The sequence below is a fragment of the Erithacus rubecula genome (genome assembly GCF_903797595.1).
Source record: "Erithacus rubecula genome assembly, chromosome: 28".
In the NCBI taxonomy this organism is placed as follows: domain Eukaryota; kingdom Metazoa; phylum Chordata; class Aves; order Passeriformes; family Muscicapidae; genus Erithacus; species Erithacus rubecula.
Genome location: NC_136680.1, coordinates 838,135 through 859,967, shown reverse-complemented (window position 1 = coordinate 859,967; position 21,833 = coordinate 838,135). Strand labels below are relative to the sequence as shown.

General features: G+C 59.2%; 1 protein-coding gene across 2 annotated transcripts; it reads right to left on the bottom strand.

Annotated features, from left to right (window-relative positions):
• Positions 1–1,073: 1,073 nt before the first annotated feature.
• On the bottom strand, positions 1,074–15,907 carry CTXN1 (cortexin 1). Of its 2 annotated transcripts, none has more exons than XM_079328637.1 (3): positions 15,732–15,907; positions 2,199–2,301; positions 1,074–1,491 (listed from the first exon to the last, which is right to left on the bottom strand). In XM_079328637.1, the coding sequence occupies exon 3, from the start codon at positions 1,355–1,357 to the stop codon at positions 1,103–1,105; it is 255 nt and encodes an 84-aa protein (XP_079184763.1). In that variant the 5' UTR covers positions 1,358–1,491; positions 2,199–2,301; positions 15,732–15,907; the 3' UTR covers positions 1,074–1,102. The 2 variants fall into 2 exon arrangements, with proteins under 2 accessions (XP_079184763.1, XP_079184764.1); XM_079328638.1 differs by lacking the exon at positions 15,732–15,907 and adding an exon at positions 4,837–4,855.
• Between the last annotated feature and the right edge of the window lie 5,926 nt (positions 15,908–21,833).

Genomic DNA, 21,833 nt, shown 5'->3' with positions numbered 1-21,833 from the left:
GGTTTGGGGGGCTCCGGTTCCCGTTCCGGACGCGTCACAGAGCGACAGGAGCCGGCTGGGGTTGGCACAGTGCGGCTTTATTTCCACGGGGGACCGAGCTTCCCCCCCGGCTCAAATCCCTCCCTCAAACCCACCGCGGGCTTTGGGAGCCCCGCGGCCCCCTGCAGCCCCCTGCAGCCCCCTGCTCGCCCCTGCAGAGCCCCGGGAGAGCCGGGGTGGGATGGATCCCGTGGAGCTGCTGGCCCCGCGGGCCCAGGAGCTTCTCCCGGGGCTTTTGTGGCCCCCTTGACCCGTCCAGGTGTCCCCAGGTGGGCAGGGGGGGCTCAGGGCTGCCCCTCGCTCAGCTCAGCCCATTGGCACCATCGGACGGGGACAGCCAAGGGGGGGCTGCACACGGGGGTCTCCACCCCCACCCCTCCCTTTTCGGGGGGCACACGGGAGGAACAAAGCCAGCACTCGGGTCGGGTGCCGAGGAACCCCAGACGGACACAGCTCAGCTACAGGACACACGGACACGCACGGGAGCACGGGCAGCACTCCGGGGGCACGGGGGGCACGGGGGGGCACGGGGGGCACAGCTCGGGTCCCAGGGACCCGCGGGCCGGGGGCAGGTCCCGCCATGCCCCGTCCCGTCCCCTCCTGCCCTGCCCTGCCCGGGGGGCTCGAGGGGCAGCGGGGCCCTGTCCAGCCCCGGGCAAGAGAACTGAGAAGTGCTTAGAAAAGAGAGAAACCCCCTAGAAAACCTCCCCGGGCCAGAGCCCCCTGCCCGGAGCATCCCTGGGGGTGACCCCGAGGAGGGAGCAGGGCTGGAGACAGCGGAGGGGACTCCCCCGAGCCCACCCTGGGGCCGCCCTGAGCCCACCCTGGGGGCTGCTCCGAGCCCACCCACCCTGGGGCCGCCCTGAGCCCACCCTGGGGGCTGTCCCGAGCCCACCCACCCTGGGGCTGCCCTGAGCCCACCCTGGGGGCTGCTCCGAGCCCACCCTGGGGCCGTCCCGAGCCCACCCACCCTGGGGGCTGTCCCGGCCACAACCTGGGGCCACCCTGAGCCCACCCTGGGGGCTGTCCCGGCCCCACCCTGGGCTGCCCGAGCCCCCCGCCCTCACACCAGCGCGTAGTCGAACTGGCCCCGCTCCAAGCCCTCCTTGTGGTCCGTCCAGGAGGAGGCGGGCATGCGGCTGTAGGGGTCCAGCAGGATGCGGAAGCAGCGCACCATGAGCATCACCAGGAACACCAGCAGGAAGATGACGAAGGCAAACACGGTTTTCTGCTCGGCGTCCATGCCCGCGGCGCCGGCGGGGTGCTCCACCAGGGACGGGGAGAGCAGTTCATAATCCATGGTGGATGCATCATTCATGGCAGAGGCGGGACGCTCCGGGGCAGGGCGGGATCAGGGCACAAACTCCAGCCTCCCGCTGTGCCTGGCACCGGGAAAAGCGCCTATTCCATGGGCAACCCCTCGGGATCGGCTCCTGGCAGAGCCTGGAGCTCCTGGAGGGGAAACGGGGACGGTGAGGGAGCAGGAATTGGCATGGGAGAGGTGGTGAGGGAGCAGGAATTGGATATGGGAGAGATGGTGAGGGAGGGAGAATTGGATACGGGAGAGGTGGTGAAGGAGGGATAATTGGATATGGGAATGGGAAAGAGGGTAAAGGAGAAGGAATTGGCCACAGGGAAAGCAAAGATGGGGAGGGAGCAGGAATTGGCATGGGAGAGATGGTGAGGGATGGAGAATTGGCCACGGGGAAAGCTGAGATGGTGAGGGAGGAGGAATCGGGTGTGGGGGAAGCAAAGATGGTGAGGGAGGAGGAATTGGATGTGGAAAAACAGATGGTGAAGGAGAAGGAATTGGATGTGGGGAAAGCAGAGAGGGAGGAGGACAAAATGGCCCTGGGATGCAGCAACAGGCACAGGGAAGGGCTGGGAGGCTCACAGGGAATTTGGGATTTTTTGGCAAGCTCAGGAAGCCACTGATGGGGGCACGGGTGGGTGGGCTGCCCAGGCAGAGGTGCAGAAATCCCCAGCAATGCTGAGGGACCCTTTGGAAACCCAAATCCCAGGAAATGAAGGAGCTGTGGGGGCAGAGGAGCTGCTCAGGATGGACACACGGACAGGGGGCTGATTCCTGCTGGGGACTCGAGTCCTGCTGCTGCTCCTGCAGGGTCTGGGGCAGAGGGGGCTGGAACAGGGGCACCCACCTGGCTGCAGCTGCGTGGGGACAGGAGCAGGGCCAGGCCGTGCCCGCACAGCCCCGACAATGTCACTGTCACCGTCACCGAGGGCGCGTCCGGCTGTCCAGGGCTGGGGGAGGGACAGAGAGAACAAAGGGTTAAAGGGGAGGTGACACTGCAGGGAGCACAGCAGAACATCCCGGGACTCCTCTGGAATTCCCAGAGGGGTTAAAGGGAGGTGGCACCTCAGGGAGCACAGCAGAACATCCCGGGACTCCTCTGGAATTCCCAGAGGGGTTAAAGGGAGGTGGCACCTCAGGGAGCACAGCAGAACATCCCGGGACTCCTCTGGAATTCCCAGAGGGGTTAAAGGGAGGTGACACCTCAGGGAGCACAGCAGAACATCCCGGGACTCCTCTGGAATTCCCAGTGGCTCTGGGAGCAGCACTGGGGGGAGCTTAGACAGGAGAAATCCACCCCAGTGTCCCTGGAATATCCACACCAATATCCCTGGAATATCCACATCAATATCCCAGGAATATCCACACCAATGACCCTGGAATATCCACACCAAACTCCCTGGAATATCCACACCAATATCCCTGGAATATCCACATCAATATCCCAGGAATATCCACACCAATGACCCTGGAATATCCACACCAATGCCCCTGGAATATCCACATCAATATCTCTGCAATATCCACACCAACATTTCTGGGAGAACATCCATGACAACCTCCCTGGAAAAACATCCACGTCATCCTCCCTGGGAGAACATTGACACCACCCCCTCGGGAGAACATCCACACCTCATCCCTGGAACATCCACACCTCATCCCTGGAATATCCACACCAATATCTCTGGAATATCCATATCAACCTCCCTGGAATATCCACATCAATATCCCCTTGCAATATCCTGGAGCCTGAATCCAAGCTGCAGAAAATCCAAATTCCAGGAAAAATGCCCCAAATTTCCTGCCCCCCTGGCAGCAATATCCAATATCCAGAATCCAATATCCAATAAGTATCCAATACCCAATATCCAATATCCAGAATTCAATATCCAATAAATACCCAATATCTAATATCCAATAAATATCCAATAAATACCCAATATCCAATAACCAATAACCAATACCCAATATCCAATATCCAGAATTCAATATGCAATAAATATCCAATATGCAGTAAATATCCAATATCCAGTACCCAATATCCGATATCCATGGGGAAGGGGCAGCAGAACAATCCCAAGGCCACCTCTGACCTGTCCCCAAGTGCCACATCCACAAGATTTTAAATCCCTCTGGAAATGGGGATTCCAGCCCTGCCCTTTCCATGGAGAAATTCTTCCAATATCCCTCTCCTGGTGCTTCCCATGAACATATTGGGATAAAAAATTTCCCTTTGTGCTGCTCAGGACTGCAATAAATCCTGGATCTGGAGATGCCCAGCTGGCTCAGGTCCCAAATCCAGAGAGGAAAAGGCACAGTCAGGACAAAAGAAAAAAAAATCCTGACCATTTGGTGACCCTGGTGTAATTTTTTAAATATATTATTAATGCAAATTATACACCTGTATAGTTTATACATTATTTATATTAAATATTATTTATCCTGGAGTATTCATGATAAAGAATTTATTCCCTTTGGGGATGTGTTGCCTTTTTATCACTTTGGGAAGAGCCAGAGGAGTTTTGGCTGCTCCATCCCTGGAAGTGTCCAAGGCCAGGCTGGAGCAGCCTGGGGTGCTGGGATTGGGTGGAATTGGGTGGGTTTGGGTGGAATTGGATGGGATTGGGTGAAATTTGGTATAATTGGATGGGATTGGGTGGGATTGGGTAGAACTGGGTGGGATCGGGTGGATTTGGGTAAAATTGGGTGGGATTGGACCTTCAAGGCCCTTCCAGCCCAGCCCATTCCGTGCTCTGAATTTCCAGGGAATTTGGAGCAGAGCCCCATCCCCAGCTCAGGCCCCACGAAGGAGGCTGCTGTTATTTCAGGAACAGCTGATGGAGTTTTATTAAGATTTTATTCCTGTTCCCTTAGTAACTCAAAAGACACAGGCGAGGAAATTGCTTAATAGGGACAGAGCTCACAAAAGAACAGGATCACTGTCAACAATTCCAGGAGGCTCCAGGTTTTTTTCTGGGAACCAGGCACGAATTAAATGTTAATTTGGGAAGGCAAATACCTAATGAGATGCTTATTTAGAACAAAGGAGGGAGTCAGCAGGAGCCAGGCAGGATCTGGGTGTGAGCCAGGTGGGATGAGGGGCAGGAGCCAGGCTTGGGGTGGAAGGATTTTTAAATCTTTAAATCTTAAATCTCTTAAATCTTAAATCCCAACCCCGACACCTCCCACTGCCCCAAGCTGCTCCAACCCCCCTTGGGCACCTCCAGGGACCCAGGGACAGCCACAGCTTCTCTGGGAATTCCATCCCAGCCCCTCCTTGTCCTCATCCTAAAAAACATCTCCCTCATTTCCACCCTGGATCTCCCCTCTTTTCCCCATCACCCAACCCTCATCTTGCTGATAAACAACGCACGGAAAATCTCCCTGGAGGGTTTTTTTCCATGATTTTTGGTGCCTGAACTCCTCAAAGGTGGGGAAAGGTTTCGCTTGCAGGGTCCTGGGGGTCCCTCCCTCCTTCCCTTCACCTCCAGAGCAGCGGGTCCGTGTGTCCGAGTGTCCGAGTGTCCGGGGCAGCTCCGTGCCCCTCTGGACACTCTGCTGCTCCCCCGAGCTCCTGCAGCAGCTGGAATCTCAGCTTTGCCTTTTTCAGTCAACGCTGCTGCTGGGACGGGCCTGGAGCAGATCCAGGGGCTCTGCCAGGGAAACCTGAACATCCCCGGGGACCAAAGCCCGGAGCTGCCCCGAGTCCCCCCCGGAGCTGCCCCGAGTCCCCCCCGGAGCTGCCCCGAGTCCCCCCGGAGCTGCCCCGAGTCCCCCCCGGAGCTGCCCCGAGTCCCCTGGAGCTGCCCCGAGTCCCCCGGAGCTGCCCCGAGTCCCCCCGGAGGTTTTGCCCGATCACAGCAGGGTGTGGGAGCACAGGGCTGTTCCCACTGTTTTGTGAGATAATCCTGATTTTCCTCTCCCCTGTTCTGTTCATCCCAGAGTTGTTATCCCAGGGAATCTGCTCAGGGCTGCCCCAAGGGCTTCTCCTCTGTCCTGGCCCAGCAGGAATAAAGGTGTTCCTCATCTCAGGAATCCGATCCACTGGGATCCCGGTCCCCCTTCCCTGTTGTTCCCTGACCCTTTTTCCCACCGGCATTCCCGAATTTTCCGCGGCCAGGGGGATGCTGAGCCCCCCTCACCTCCAACATCCATCCCAGCCTGGAGAGCGAGGCAAAGCCAGGACCAGGCAGTGCTGCCCTTCCCAAGGATCCAGCGGGATCCAAAATCCAGGAGAGATCCTGCGCCGGGTCTGGACAGCGCCCAGGAGGATCCTGAGCTTTGTCAGGATTCCTTGGATGTTCGGTGTCCCCTCGCATTCCAATCCCTGCCCCGGGGCAGTTTCCTGTGGGTAACGGGAAGGGTCCCGCGCCTCTCCCAAGCCACGGAGGTGCCGTGGGTGCCTCTCCGAGCGGGAATCCTGCTGGATCCAGCACTCTGGGGGAGATGGACCCTGGATCCGGGGAGATCCGAGCCCCAGGGAGTGTTTGGGATGTCCCATCCCGTTTGGAGCAGCGCAGGGGGAGGCTCAGCCCAGCAGGGATGGATTTCCCCAAATCCCAAGCTTGAGATCCCTTCTCCCAAACCCATCCGAGCCCCAACAAAAGCTGCTCCCACCCCGAACCCAGCCTGGGCAGCACCGCTGGAACATTTCCTGCACCCCAGCCCTGATCCCACACCGGGCTGGGGGTCCCGGGCAGGGAACCCCCGCTCCCCGGGGATGCGGTACCTGCCAGCCCCGGGGTCCCGGGCAGGGAATCCCCCCGTCCCGGCCCGGTTCTGCTCCCCGGGGATGCGGTACCTGCCAGCCCCGGGGTCCCGGGCAGGGAATCCCCCCGTCCCGGCCCGGTTCTGCTCCCCGGGGATGCGGTACCTGCCAGCCCCGGGGTCCCGGGCAGGGAATCCCCCCGTCCCTCCCGGTTCTGCTCCCCGGGGATGCGGTACCTGCCAGCCCCGGGGTCCCGGGCAGGGAATCCCCCCGTCCCGCCCGGTTCTGCTCCCCGGGGATGCGGTACCTGCCAGCCCCGGGGTCCCGGCTCCATCCCCGGCAGCCCCGCCGCTCGCTGCCGCCCGAGCGGGTTCCTATGGCGATGCGGAATTCATTAGAATAAAAGGTGGAGCGCAGCAATTGGAACCGGGAGAAGTTTCCTGAGGCGCCTGCCTGGGAAAGGCAGATGGTGGGAGCGCTCAGGGCTGGATTTATCCTTGTGCCCCCCAAAAAACCCTCGCGGATCCCCCGGAAAGCTCCTGCATCCCAAAAACCTCCCCTGTGATCCCCCGGGAAGCTCCTGCATCCCTGTGTTCCCCAAAATCCCCCTAATTCCCAAATTCTCTCTGATCCCTGGGAAGTTCCTCTATCCCAGTGCTCCCCAAAATCCCCCCTGATCCCCAGGAAGCTCCTCCATCCCTGTCCCCCCGAGATCCAGGACTGTCCCCCTGTCTGTTCTTTTGGGGTCAGATTTTTGGGATGCAAAGTGCTGCTTGTTCCTACAGGAAAAAATCCTTGGGAATACTCAGAAACAGCCAGGTGTTTTCCTGTTCTATCCAGCCCTGATGGGATTGGGGTTCCTGGAGGTGCCCACGGGAGCTCTTCACACTCCAGGGAACACTCGGTGCCCGGGGCTCAGGGCAGCCTCAGCAGGGGCAAATTAAAATTGCTTTGCTCGTCCTCAGGCCCTGGCAGGGCATGGATGGACAATTCCTGAAGGTCTCCTTGCCACAGCTCCTGGGAGAGCCACAGGAGGCTGTCCTGGCACTTCCCACAGGAATCTGGAGAAATCCATCCTCTGTGCCCGTCCCCAAATCCTAAATGTGGCTGGGGGATCCCTCAGTGCCTCCCCCTGCATCTCTCCATCCATCCATCCATCCATCCATCCATCCATCCATCCATCCATCCATCCATCCATCCATCCATCCATCCATCCATCAGCCCCTGGATCCCTGGAATGTCCCAGGCCAGGCTGGACAGGGTTGGATCCCCCTGGGATGGGGCTGGATGAGCTTTAAGGTCTCTTCCAACCCAAACCATCCTGAGATTCTTTAATTCAAGTTTAATTCCAAGACTTTTGTCTCGAAATTCCTCTGCCTCTCCCCAAGTCCCTGCCTGTGGGAATTGCTGTGTGGAGCTTCCCACTCTGCCCTCTGTGCTTGGAAGGGTTTCAGGGCTGGAAGGGATCCTTGTGCTGAGGAGTTTGTTCCTTTTACAGCACAGAGAGCTGGATGGTCCTGGGGGAGATGGGGACAGAGGTGCCCTGAGGCTCTGACACTCAGGAATATCAAGCCTCAGAGCAGGATTTGGGATCTGGGCTTTGGGAATTGCTGAAAAAATCCAGGTGGACAAAGGAAGGTTCCTCCTGGACAATGAAATGAGGTTCAGCCTTTGTCCCACCACCCACCCTGAGCTTTGGGGAGAGGAAAATCTGAGTTCTCTCACCAGAGCTCCCTTCCCTGTGAATGCCAGAAACCACCAGCAGGATCTGAGCCTCTCTTTGCTGACAAAGGGATCTGTGAGAGCCTGCAGTGCCTGCTCTGGGTACAGCCCTGTGGCACCGAGTGACTGTTCCTGCTTGGAGGACAATCCCACACTTGGCTGCTCCAGTTCCAGGCAAAAAAAAAAAAAAAAAAAAACATTGCCCGTGGCTGGGGGGGAAACCATTTGTGATTCCTGCAGGTTCCAGCCATGAGAGGTTGGATTTAATGCCAAAGGAAAGAAAATCACCTTGGATTTACTGGGAGAGATTCCTCCATGGAAAGGGTGGAACAGGCTGGGGTCCCTCTCCTGCAGGGCTTGGGAGCTGTGGGGATGTGGCACTTGGGGACAGGGGTGGGAATGGTCGGGCTCGATGGTCCTGGAGGTTTTATCCAACCCTAATAATTCCAGGAAAATTCTGCATGGCAGGGGTGGGGCAGGAACAGCTCCCACCCGCTTTCCTGGCCCTTCCCAAGGGCTGAGGGTCATTCCCAACATTTCCCCCTGTGCTGGGTGACACTGAGGGAAGGGAGTGTCCTGTGCTGTCCTTTCCTGCTCAAGCAGAGAATTCCAGCTCGCTGCCCCTTCCCGAGCCAAGCCCAGCCCTGCAGAGCTCTCCTGGACAGGTGAGGGATGTTCCACACCTGAGCTGCTCCCTGATTCCTGATCCTGCAGGGGCTGGGAGCTCTCCCTGAACACAGTCCTCCAGGAGGGGCTTTGGCAGCTCCAGAGCCACAAACATTCCCTGATCCACAAACATTCCCAGATCCAAAAACATTCCCAGAGCCACAAACATTCACTGATCCACAAACATTCCCTGATCCACAAACATTCCCTGGTCCCTCTTTCCTCGCAGGGATGGGCAGCAGGACATTCCCAGTCCCTCTCCCCTCCCAGCCCCACTCCAGATCCCAGAGAGGAGCACCCCAATCTCCCAAAACAGATTTTGATGCCAGCCCAGGTGACCTGGAGGCTCCGGGCCACAAATTGTGTTGTCACTTGCAGTGGGACACATTAATCTGCTCCAGAACTCCTGCAGAGCATCCCTGGATAAGGAGGAGTCCCACGGGCCAGCTCTTCCTCAAAGAATTTGTCACCAGCCATAAATTGCTGGGAGATTTCTTCCTGCCAGCCCTAAAACTGCACACAGAGTAATGGGATTTGTCCAAAGCCTTTAACAGGCTGTTCCCCTTGATTTAAAGGCTGTTGAAGTGTCTTTATTTTCTTAGCACATTATTAATTCACATTCTGGCTCCGAGATGCCTCCAGAGCTGGAGATTTGGGAATGAGAGCAGGAAAGGGCAGCGGGAAGGGCTGAAAAACCAGCTCAGGGTAACTCCAGACTGGGAATAAGCAAAGGATCTGCGTGTCTGGAGCTCCTCATGGAACAGCCAGGCTCAGCTCCAGGGCTCTGCACACAAATATGGGAATTATTCCCTGTCCTGACTCCTGGAATTGCAATCCCAGCTCTGGGAAATGTCAGCTCCAGCCCCCGGGAGGGTTCCCAGCTTCCCAAAGTCCCTGCACCATTTCAGGGGTGTTTCCCTCGGGGTGGGGACACCGCAAAACTCCCGGCTCCAGGATCCATCCCTGGGGATGGCTCAGCCCCGAGCCACTCCCAGCCCATCCCAGTCCCAGTTCCTGAACCTTCCCAGTTTCCATGCAGGAATTTTCCCAATATCCAATTTAAAACACCCCGGCACAACTCGAGGCCGCTCCCTCTTGTCCTGTTGTTCCCTGGGAGCAGATCCCGGGAATTGTGGAATATTTGTAAATACAGCCACATTCCCAAATCCAGCCCCAAAAGCACCGGGACATCCCAAACTCCCCCAGATCCGCACATCCAAGAGTGGCAGAGCCTGGGAAGGGGGACAGGGATCAAACCCAGGCGTTTCCCAAGTGCTGCCTCGTTTGGTGTTAATTTGCTTTTTTTTTCCCGGTTTTATGAGCCAATTAAAGAGGATGGGGCAGCACGAGGCTTCCCTCAGCACAAACCCAGGGATCAGTTTACGGGAAAACAGCCTGGAAAACAGGGAGGGTGTTTCTGCTGTGTGCAAACAACCCCAGAAATGCTGAGTAATTCCTGGAGCATGGGAAGCAATCATTACTTTTAATTACCAATTAAATGACTCGGTAATTTCTCGCATTCAAGCAGCAATGGAACTGCAAACAATGCCAGGCAAATCGGGTCTTTAGCATTTAATTACCGGGCTCAGCCATGAATTATTGAGAAAATGGGCAAAGACTCAGCTCCCAAGAACTCCCGTGCTGCAATTGAGGGATTTTTAATCGTTCCTGGGTTTGTTTGGAGCCGCCCTCCACGTGCAGCAACACCCTGAGCAGCGGCCGAGGCTCTGTGTGGATCTCGGAGCTGAATTCCCCCAAAATAACCGGGACTGGGAACGCACAGGAGTGGAATGGTCAATCCCAGTTCTGCTCCTGTCACGGAATTCCAGGATGGGTTGGGTTGGAGGGACCTAAAACCCATCCAGAGCCGCCTCGGGAATTCTCTGGAATTATTCACCCGCCCAGTTCAGAGACAAGCAGGAGGAGAGGGAGGAGAAGAGGAAAAGCAAAGCCTGGCTGGATTTGGTCCATGTCCTTCCCAAAGCTCGACAAGTGTCCATCCTCTCTCCCTGAGGAGAACTTTAACCTGGAGAACGTCCCTGCAACCCTGAAACCCTGAGTCCTCTATCCCTGAATCCCTGATTCCTTCCATCCCTGAAGCCCTGAATTCCTGATTCCTTCAGTCCCTGCATCCCTGAAAGCCTGAATCCCTGATTCCTTCAGTCCCTGCATCCCTGAATCCCTGATTCCTTCCATCCCTCATCCCTAAATCCCTGATTTCTTCAGTCCCTCCATCCCCGAATCCCTGATTTCTTCCATCCCTGAAACCCTGAATTCTTCAGTCCCTGCATCCCTAAATGCCTGATTCCTGATTTCTTTAGTCCTTGCATCCCTGAATCCCTGAAATCCTGAATCCCTGATTCCTTCAGTCCCTGCATCCCTGAATCCTCCCATGCCTGAATCTTTCCATCCCTCATTCCTTCCATTCCTCCATCCCTGCATCCTTCATTCCTTCCATCCCTGCATTCCTGATTCCCTCCATCCCTCCTTTCCTCATCCCTCCAGGCTTTGCAGGACATGTGGGGCACGGCAGGAGAGCTGAGGGACCCCCAGCAGCACCCCCAGAGCAGAGCTGCTCCTCCTCCTCCTCCTCCTCCTCCTCCTCCTCCCCCGCAGTGCCAAAGCCTCTCCTGTCACCGAGATGAGCTGATAAAAATGCAGATCGATGGCAGGGCCAGGGCTCAGCTCCCGGAAATCGATGCCGTTCCCATGCTGAGAACTCGCAGGGATTTTATCCACCCTGGGGAGGCTCAGGGCTGCAGGAGCCGGGGATCCCATTCCTGCCTCAGGGAAGGTCCGGATCAAATCACAGCTCCCAGCATTTGGAGCAAACCGGGCAGGGAAAGGAGATGCTGGTGGATCAGAGGGGCTGCCCTGAGCTTGAGGCTCCCCAAATCCAGACTCTGCTCCAGGGATGTGCTGGGGGTGGGCACAGCTGGGGATGGACAGGATTTGGGAAACCAGGAATGGCCACAGAGCCAGCGGGGTGCAGACCCCAGCTCTGCCCTGGATCCCAGCAGGATCCTGGACCCCAGCTCTACCCTGGATCCCAGCTCTGCCCTGGATCCCAGCAGGATCCTGGATCCCAGCTCTGCCCTGGATCCCAGCAGGATCCTGGACCCCAGCTCTGCCCTGGACCCCAGCTCTGCCCTGGATCCCAGCAGGATCCTGGATCCCAGCTCTGCCCTGGATCCCAGCAGGTCCCTCTGGCCCGTCCCCATCCTCTCCTCAGCCAAAGGCTCCTCCGTGGCTCCATTCCAGAGCCAGGAATGGGTTGGGATGAGCGACACACACGGGTCACAGCAGAGCCAGAGGGAAGGAGCATCACCAAAACCAGACTCCAAATCCTCTCATCCCACTGCTGGAACGCTCCCCCCATGCCAGGCAGGGACAGGACTGTCCCTCTGCAGCTGGCAGCCCGGTCCTGCCCCGGGGGATTTGTGCCCCAGCCCCCCCAGCTCTGGCTGCAGCTCCTGTGGATCCCGGCCCCGTGCCAGGATCCAGGCTGTCCCGCCTGTCCCCGCCCTGTGCCAGGACACTTTGTGCCATGCCGGTGCCAAGCACTCTCCATCACAGCCTGATTTGTGTCCCTGCCGTGCCCCAGTGGACAGAGGCATTCCTGGAAGCACCTTGGCAGCCGAGCCCGGCTGCAATCCCAGCCCAGGGCCGCGTCTGCCCGAGCCTGGCACGGCCCGGGCAGGACAGGAGTTCCCTCGGGGACAAGGTTCCGTCCCTGCTGCTCTCAGGGAATGTTCCTGATCTCCCCACACGGCAGAATCCAGCCGTTTATTCCAAGCCTTGGCAGCAGCTCCAGTTCCAGTCCCTCCTTCCCTGGAGGGGCCTTGGGCGTCTCCCACGCGCTCCTGACCTGGGAAGGAAGAGGAGGATCCCAAGTCCCATGGATGGAGCAGCTCCATGGGATCCAGCAGAGACCCTCCAGCACCCCCAGCTCTGCCCTTCCCGGGGACCCCAATCCCTGCTGGAATCCCGGGGAAGGGGTGCCCAGATCCACCCAGGTGCTCCCTCAGCCCTTGGCACACGGGGCCCGTCCCAGCAGTGGCTCAGATCGGGATCCCAGCGTGGGATGCTCCAGGCAGGGATGAAGGAATGAAAGGAGAGTTACAAAACACGAGTCCTTGGAGCAGGGAGGGGAATTTGGCCGGCACCGTTCACCCTTCCAGGCCTTAATCCCCTCGTTAGCACAGCCCGGCGCAATTAAAGACAAACTCCCAGCCCTGCAATGCAGAGGGGCTGCGGGAGATCCCGGGAATTCAGGCACTGGAGTCCCTGGGATGAGGAGCCCTTCCCTCCCCGGGCAGCTCCGTGGATTTTCCAGCTGAATTCCAGGAGCTTTCCCATCCCAGAGGATCCTCATCCCCCGGGCTGGGCAAGCAGGAACGTGGGGACAGCGAGGGTGGGATGGCAAAGCCACCTCTGCTCACCCAGGGACACCCCAAAGGGAACTGTGGGATCATGGAATGGGCTGGGAGGGACCCTGGGGGTCCCCAGTACCCCAGAGTGCTCCAAGCCCCGTCCAGCCTGGCCCCCAGACCCAAACCAGGCTGGAGGAGGATCCAGTAACTCCTGCCCTGCTCTCTGGGAGCTCCCAGGAGTTTGTTCCTCTTCCCGACCCCAAGCAACAGCTTGGGATCTCTGCTCCAAACCATTCCCATGAGCTGGGCAAAGCCAAATGTGCTTCCCAAGAAGGGTTTGGAATCCAAAAATCCTCCCTGAAGGAGGTTCTGCCTGGTGGTTGGGATGTAGAGACACAGTGGGCACCAAGCCCTGACGGGACAGGAGGGCAAAACACACAAGGTTTGGGAGGATGTTCAAACCCATCTGTGCTCTGATCACAATCCCATCACAATCAACAATTCCAGACCCACTCCAGCTCTCTCTTTGTGTTCGCAGAGCTCTTCCTTGCAGGTTCCAGCTCCTTCTTCCACAAACAGCCTCCAGTTTCCTCCACGCCCTGGAGCTCCCGCATCCCGCATTTCCCTCCCCATCCACGATTATCCCTTTAATCCCGGGTTTACCGCCCCGCCCCGGGCCGCAGCCGCAGCCTCACAGCTCCGAGGTTCCCCTTGAGGGATCAGATCCATCGATCTGGTTTTGCGGGGAGCGTTTGGAGCCGGAGAAGCTCCAGGCGGGCAGCGCCTCCTGCGCGGGGGCTGCAGCTCCCAGAGCTCGGGATTCGCAGCAGCGACTCCAGAGAGCTCGCCACGAGCCCGAGGGTGCCACCCGCTGCTGTCACCGCTCCTGTCACCCAGTGCTGTCACCCGCTGCTGCCACAGCTTCTACCACCCGCTCCTGTCACCCGCTGCTGTCACAGCTTCTACCACCCGCTCCTGTCACCCGCTGCTGCTACCAGCTGCTGTCACAGCTCCTGCCACCCTCTCCTGCCACCAGCTCTTGTCACCCACTGCTGCCACCCTCTCTTGCTACCGTCTTATGCCACCCGTTCCTTCCATCCTCTCCTGTCACCCGCTCCTGTCACGGCTCCTGTCACGGCTCCTGTCACCCGCTCCTGTCACCCGCGTCAGGCGGAGCTGTCGAGCCGTGGCTGCCGCTCCAAGCTCCGGCTTTCCAGCCGCCCACGGCCCTGCTGCTGCTCCAGCCCCGGCCCGGCCTGGCGCGGGCTGGGCACGGCTCGCTCCGTCCCGCTGAGCCCCGGGAACGCCGCCCCGGCAGCAGATTGCCCTGGCAGCGGGAGAGCCGCGGGGACAGCGGGACCCGCCCGGCCAGGGCCACCGGCAACAGGTGGATGGAGCCTTGGGGACAGCAGGAGCTGCTGGTGGCCCTGGAGCTGTCCCAGATCATGGGATCAGGGAGTTGTTTACGTTGGAAAAGCCCCCCAGGGTGATCGAGCCCATTCCCAGCAGTGTCCAGGCCACCCCGACCCTTGTCCCCAAGTGTCACATCCCCCAAACCCCAGCAGGGATGGAGACTCCCCCCAGTGCCGCTGTGCCAATGCCTGAACACTGAAACCCTCCCAATATCCAACCTAATATCCAAATAAATATTCTCCTAATATCTCCTAATATCCAGCCTGCCTGCACAGCCTGAGGCCCTGTCCTCGTGTCCTTCCATCCTCCCCGGTGGGATTTGCAGCTCGGGGGTTTCACTCGCGCCACTCCCTGCAGTTTTCAAGGATGATCGCACCTCTCTCCCTTCCCCGTGGGGAGAGACCCCGAGCACATTCCCAGAGCTGCTCAGGGAAAAACAGAGCCTCGCCCGAAGGTCTGGGCACTGCCAGGAGCAGCCGGGGCTGTGCTGCCACCCGCAGCCAGCCAGCCCCTGCTCCCACCGCGTCCCTCGGCCGGCAAAACCATTCCCAGCTCCCGTCCCACGCCCAGCCCTGCCCAGCACCGCCAGAGCCAGCCCGGAGTCCCCTCCTGTGCTCCGGGGCTGTTCCTGCCCGAGAACAGCGGCTGGGAGGAGGCAGAGCCCCCCGAGAATGGCAGGGAGGAGGGGATGGAGCTCAGCTCCTGGGGACCCCCAAACCGCCCTCAATGCCATCCCCGGCACTGCCGGAGCTTCATCTCATGTTCACCACGAGGCTCTGCACCAAAAACTGCCTCAGACTCTGCCTCAGACTCGCCGAATTCCCGGTGTCACGGGCAGGGCTGCCCGGCATCCCGGAGATCCCGCAGCTCCCGGGGGCTGAGCGTGAAACGGCCCCGGCTCCTCCAAGGGGCGGCTCCGGGGCTCAGCCCCTCGTCCCGGGGTTCTGCGGGATCCCCCCGGCTCCGGCACAGAGCCCCGGCTCCCGCAGGGACCAAGCGGCTCCGTTTCATCCCAAAGTTTCCCGAAGCCGCCCTCCCCCGCCTCCCAGAGCCGGGGTGGGCACCCCCAGATCGCCTCCGCGCTCGGGGGCTCGGGCAGCAGAACCCCAAAGTCAGCAGCTTTGCAGCAGCCGCAGGAATTCCTTATTTTCCACTTCTTCTTCCCTAAAACGGCCATCCCAGATTTTATCTAACAGCGTTGTTTTTTACCAAATTCCCCTTTTTTCGCTCTTCCGCCCACCCCAGGCTGTCACAGACCCGCGGGCGCACCCCGAGCCCGGGGACACCGCAGATCTCCAGAGCCCCCCTCCCGCAGGGAGCCCACCCGGGGCAGGGGCAGCCGGTACCGGGAGTGGCACCGGGATGGGCACCGGGATCCCCCCGCATCCCGCAGCGCCCCTGCGGAGCCGCGGGCGGGCGGTGCCCGGTGCAGCCCCGCGGTTCCACCACCAAACTTTCCCGGTTCCCCCCGGTTCCCCCCCGGTTCCTCCCCGCTCACCTGCGCTCCGGGCGCCGGGCGGGGACCGCGCCCGCTCCGCCGCTCCCCCAGCCCATCCGGACCGGCCCCGCTCCCGGTGCCGCCGCCGTTCCCGGCCGCTCCACGGCGCAGCTTCCCGGGCGGGGAGCGGAGCGGAGCCGCCGGCGCTTGCGGGGCCGGGGTTTGAATTGCTCCGAGCGGCCCTGATTGGGCTGAGGGAGGCGGGGGGAGCCGCCAGAAGGGGGGCGGAGAGAGGATTCGGGGTGGGGAGGGGCGCGCGGGGTGCGGGGATGCGGAGGGTGTGGAGGGATGCGGGGGATGTGAGGGATGGAGGATGCGGGAGATGGAGGATGCGGGGGTGTGGTACCGGCGCGGGGGGGAGGCAGCGGCTGGGAGGAGGCGGGAGGGGGTGGGAAACACGCGGGGCTGCGGGGGATGGGAGAGCGTGGGGATGCGGAAAGGTGTGCGGGGGGAGGGGTGCCCTGGCGGGATTTTGGGGATGTGGTAACCCGGGGATACAGGTGGAGGGCGGGGATGCAGATTTGTGGTGTCCTGGGGGATTGTAGGGGTGTGGTACCCTGAGGGTATTTTAGGGGTGTGGTATCCTGAGGGTACTTTAGGGGTGTGGTACCCTGGGGAGATTTTAGGAATGTGGTACCCTGGGAGATTTTAGGGGTGTGGTACCCTGGGGGATTTTAGGGTGTGGTACCCTGGGGTATTTTAGGGTGTGGTGTGCTGGGGAGATTTTAGGGTGTGGTACCCTGAGAGGATTTTAGGAATGTGGTACCCTGGGGGATTTTAGGGTGTGGTACCCTGGGGGATTTTAGGGTGTGGTGTCCTGGGGTATTTTAGGAATGTGGTACCCTGGGGGATTTTAGGGTGTGGTGTCCTGGGGTATTTTAGGGTGTGGTACCCTGAGGGTATTTTAGGGGTGTGGTACCCTGAGAGGATTTTAGGAATGTGGTACCCCGGGGTATTTTAGGGTGTGGTGTCCTGGGGTATTTTAGGGGTGTGGTACCCTGAGGGGATTTTAGGGGTGTAGTACCCTGGGGTATTTTAGGGGTGTGGTGCCCCGGGGGTGCAGGGGCTGTGCTGTCGTGGGGGAGATGCCGAGGAATGTGCTGGGGACACTGGGGGAGGTGACAGCACAGGGACAGGGGGCTGCAGTGGGTGTGGCCCTGAGGATGTGGGGTCAGGAGCAGCCTTGGGGTGCCGGGAAGGGGACAGAGCAGAGGGTGATTGTATTTTCCCTCCATCCCTTATCCCAAGTCCCTCCTGAGCCTCTTTGGGCCCTGGAAAGGGCTCTGAGCTCTCCCTGGAGCTTCTCCTGCCCAGCTGAGCGCCCCCGGCTCTGCCAGCCCGGCTCCAGAGATGCCCCATCCCACACGGATCCATGTAGGAGATTCCCGTTGGTGTGGCACAGACTTTGGGATGCCGGGAGAGAGGGTAAACTCTGCCAGGGCTCCCACCTGGCACTCCACAGAAAATTCCACTATTCCCCGAAAATCACCAGCCCCTGCTGTGGGCACAGCAGAGTCACACAGACCTGAGGAGGCTGGCGGGGAAAAAATTAAAAAATAAAAAATAAAAAAGGGAGAAAACGCCTGTAAAAGTGTTGCTGTGCGCGGCTTCGGTGTCTCCATGGCTACGGGAGCTGTGGCAGACGATCCCGGGGAACTCGGACGTGCCGGTGCCAATGGAGACCGCGGGGCTCATCCCCGCCAGGGCGGGTCCCCGCGCATCCCATGGGATCGGAGCAAAACGGGAGAGATCCCACCCTATCCCACCCCACCCTATCCCACCCCATCCCACCCCATCCCACCCCACCCTATCCCACCCCATCCCACCCCACCCCACCCCACCCCACCCCATCCCACCCCACCCCACCCCATCCCACCCCACCCCACCCCATCCCATCCCACCCCATCCCATCCCATCCCACCCCATCCCACCCCATCCCATCCCATCCCACCCCACCCCACCCCATGCCACCCCACCCCACCCCACCCCACCCCATCCCATCCCACCCCACCCCACCCCATCCCACCCCACCCCATCCCATCCCATCCCACCCCACCCCATCCCATCCCATCCCACCCTATCCCACCCTATCCCACCCTATCCCACCCCATCCCACCCCACCCCACCCCATCCCACCCCATCCCACCCCATCCCACCCCATCCCACCCCATCCCACCCCATCCCACCCCATCCCACCCCATCCCATCCCATCCCACCCCATCCCACCCCACCCCATCCCATCCCATCCCATCCCACCCTATCCCACCCTATCCCACCCTATCCCACCCTTTCCCATCCCATCCCATCCCATCCCATCCCATCCCATCCCATCCCATCCCAGGGCCCGCGGGGCCGGCGCCCGGCTCCTGACCCCAAGGAATTCCGAGCCTGTATTCCCGAGAATTCCGAGCCTGTATTCCCGGGAATTCCGAGCCTGTATTCCCGGGAAATGCGAGCCTGTGTTCCCAGATTTCCCAAGGAATTCTGAGCCTATGTTCCCAAGGAAAGCTGAGCTTGTATTCCTGGGAATTTTGAGCCTGTGATCCCAGAAAGCTGAAACTGTGTTCCCAAGGAATTCTGAGCCTCTGTTCCCAGGGAATTCTGAATCTCTGTTCCCAGGGAATTCTGAATCTCTGTTCCCAGGAATTCTGAATCTCTGTTCCCAGGGAATTCTGAATCTCTGTTCCCAGGGAATTCTGAATCTCTGTTCCCAGGAATTTTGAGCCTCTGTTCCCAGGAATTCTGTATCTCTGTTCCCAGGGAATTCTGAGCCTCTGTTCCCAGGGAATTCTGAATCTCTGTTCCCAGGAATTCTGAGCCTCTGTTCCCAGGGAATTCTGAATCTCTGTTCCCAGGGAATTCTGAATCTCTGTTCCCAGGAATTTTGAGCCTCTGTTCCCAGGAATTCTGTATCTCTGTTCCCAGGAATTCTGAGCCTCTGTTCCCAGGAATTCTGAGCCTTTGTTCCCAGGGAATTCTGAGCCTCTGTTCCCAGGGAATTCTGAGCCTCTGTTCCCAGGGAATTCTGAGCCTCTGTTCCCAGGAATTCTGAGCCTCTGTTCCCAGGGAATTCTGAATCTCTGTTCCCAGGGAATTCTGAATCTCTGTTCCCAGGAATTCTGAGCCTCTGCTCCCAGGGAATTCTGAGCCTCTGTTCCCAGGAATTCTCTCTCTGTTCCCAGGGAAACCCGCCGTGTGGGAGGGTCCGGAGTGGTCGCGGCTCCCGCGGCAATCGGAGCCGCCCGGGATGTTCGGGTCCCTCCTTTCCCAAACCTCGCTGGCAGAAAGGATCCATCGAAACCGCGGCGGATTTTCAGGGTATTTTAAGAAAATGGTTTCACGAAGTTTCTGCTGCATTTGCGTTTAAAAAGGGAGGTATTTTTGGAAGTTATTCCTCTCCCGTTTCAAAATCTATGTAAATCCTGTCAGATAGTCCCAGTTCCCAATTAGCAGCACTGCAGCAGCCGAGGGAAAAATGAATTAAAGCAGCTTCAAAAAGCACCTCGGCTGAAAACATCCCAGGGAGAGGCGAGATCGTGACCAAGGACAGAATAAAATCAATGGATCCATCCCTTAGCCCGTGCTCACCTCCTTCCAGAGGGTTGTTTTGAAATCCAAAACCCTCCTGGCACCAGGACTGGCTTTAAGGGCTGGCACAGAGGAGTTGGATCCCATCTCCCCGAGGGATTCCCGGTTTTCCAGCCTGCCCTCCTGGGACATCCCCCAGAGCTCTGAGGGGTGACAGCCCCTCTGCAGAGTCAGGATCCTTCTTTTCCCCTCTGGAAAATAAATCCCTGCAGGACTCAGCCCAGCCCTGGCATCTGGAGCGAGGGGATTTTCTTTCCTGAGCTGCTCCAGGTCCCCGTGGTGCTCCCAGCAGTGACTCCACACCTGCAGGGGCTGGAGCAGGGAATTGGGGTCTGGTTTGGCTTGGAAGGAGCTCAAAGCCCATCAGTCCCACCCTCTTCCCCCTCCCCAATCCCCATCCAACACCTGGACACCTCCAGGGATGGGGCAGCCACAGCAGAACCTTTCCCAGAGGAATTTCCTCCCCTGCTCCGTGGGGACAAGTGTTCTCTAAGCCTTGGCCTTCATTGAGCTTTATTTATTTATTTGAATTGGCAGGAATAGTCAGAGGCAGAAGAATCCCCACACCCCTCAGTAACTCATCCTCCAGCCTGACAAACCCTCACTCCTGCCAGCAGCTCCAGGAGAACTCACAGCTCTTGGAGCTGATCTGAGACAGGAGAAAAATCATTTTGGAATCATCCACCACCAAAAAAAACCCCAAAAACAACATCTCCAAGGCTTTGGCAGAGGAGCTGAGCACAGGAGGCTGCTGCTCCATGGATCTGTCCCAGCTCCTTTCCCAGATGAAAAACACCTCATTCAAAAAATCCTCCCCCCTGTAATGAATTGTTCTTGAAGGAGGTTGGTGCTCCAGGCTTGGCACAGCTCTTCCCTCAGAGCTGTCATTTGGCAGAGATGGTTTGTGTGCTAAAGGCTGGAAAGAAGAAACCCAGTGCCAGAAAGGCCCAGGGAGGATAATTCCACCTGGCAGCAGGGGCTGCATCCCTAAAAAATGCACTGGAGGGAGGGAGAGAGGAGCAGAGAGCACTGAGGGACCACAGATCACATCCCACCCAATCCAGCAGGGAGCTGGGAATGCCTGAAGAACCCCAGGGCAGGGCTGGGTGTCCAAACTGGGGGAAAAGCCCTGAGAGCCTTGGGGTGACAGGGAGGGACAGCCCAGCCTGGCCAGGGGAAGCTCAGGAGCCCCAGAACCCCGGGATGGGCTGGGTGGGAAGGGAAGAAAAGCATCAGCTCCTTCCCTGGAGGGTGGGGAGGCCCTGGAGTGAATCCCTGGAGCAGCCTGGGGGATGTGGGGGCTCTGAGCCCCCCACGCCCTGCTGGCAGCAGCCCACGGGGTGTCAGAGCCTGGCAGGAGCAGCTGAGTCACCATCCCACCATCCCCATCCCCATGGCAACCCTGCTTCCCCCAGACATTCCTGGGGTGGGATGGGGTGGGATGGGCAGGCAGTGACCCAGCACAGCACCCACAGGACCAGCAGGGCTGCAGAGCCCCCCAAACCTGTCCCCAGGTGCCACCCCCTGTGGAATTTCAATCCCTGCAGGGCTGGGGACTCCAGCCCTGCCCAGGGCAGCTTTTCAACCCTTTCCATGCAGGAATTCTTCCCAATATCCAACCTGACCCTCCCCTGGTGCAATGGGAGGCTGTTTTCTCTTGTCCTGCTGTCCCCTGGAGCAGAGCAGGACCCCCCTGGCTGTCCCCTCCTGGCAGGGAGCTGTGCAGAGCCACAGGGTCCCTCCTGAGCCTCCTTTTCTCCCCCTGAGCCCCCTCCCAGCCCCTCCTGGGGCTCAGCCCCTGCCAGCACTGCAGCCCCTCACCCCAGCCTGCAGCATTTTGTGACCCAAATCCCCCCTGGGGGGATCCACACTCTGGGAATGCTCCAGAGCATCCCAAGGAAAATGTCCCAGCCCAGGGCTGTGGGGAGGTCCCAGGGATGGTCAAAGCTCAGAAGAGAAGGAGGAACTGGAATTATTCTCTTTAATCACCTGGCAGGGCAGGGCTGTCCTGCCTCGCCCTCAGCACTGCAGCAATTTTGGGATTTCCTCTTCCAAACCTTTCCCACCCTCCCCTTCCATGGGCAGGAGCTGCCTCAGCCCCAGCTCAGCTCCCAAACTCCTCCAGGAGCCCAAATCCTCCATTCCTGCCCCCCTCAGACTCCCCCTGCTCTTCCTCCCAGCTCAGCAAGGAGGGAATCCCAAACCCCATTGAGCACTGCCACTGGAGCCTGAATTTGGGGCTGGTTTTCATGATTTGGCATTTTCAAACCCCATTTTTTTTAGATTGGGCATAAAAGGGGATTTCAGCCCAGGCTCCAGCAGCAAACTGGGGAAGTTTCTGGTCCTGGAGCTGGGATGAGGAGCAGAGAGCTCAGCAAGGGGAACTTTCCTCCTGAAAATGAGACAGGATGGGACAGAAGAATTTGGGACAGTGTTCCCAAAGCAGCCCCACTGCTCAGACCCCCCTGTCCCTCACCCTCCCCACATGCCAAGGATGCACTTGTGGCTCTCTGT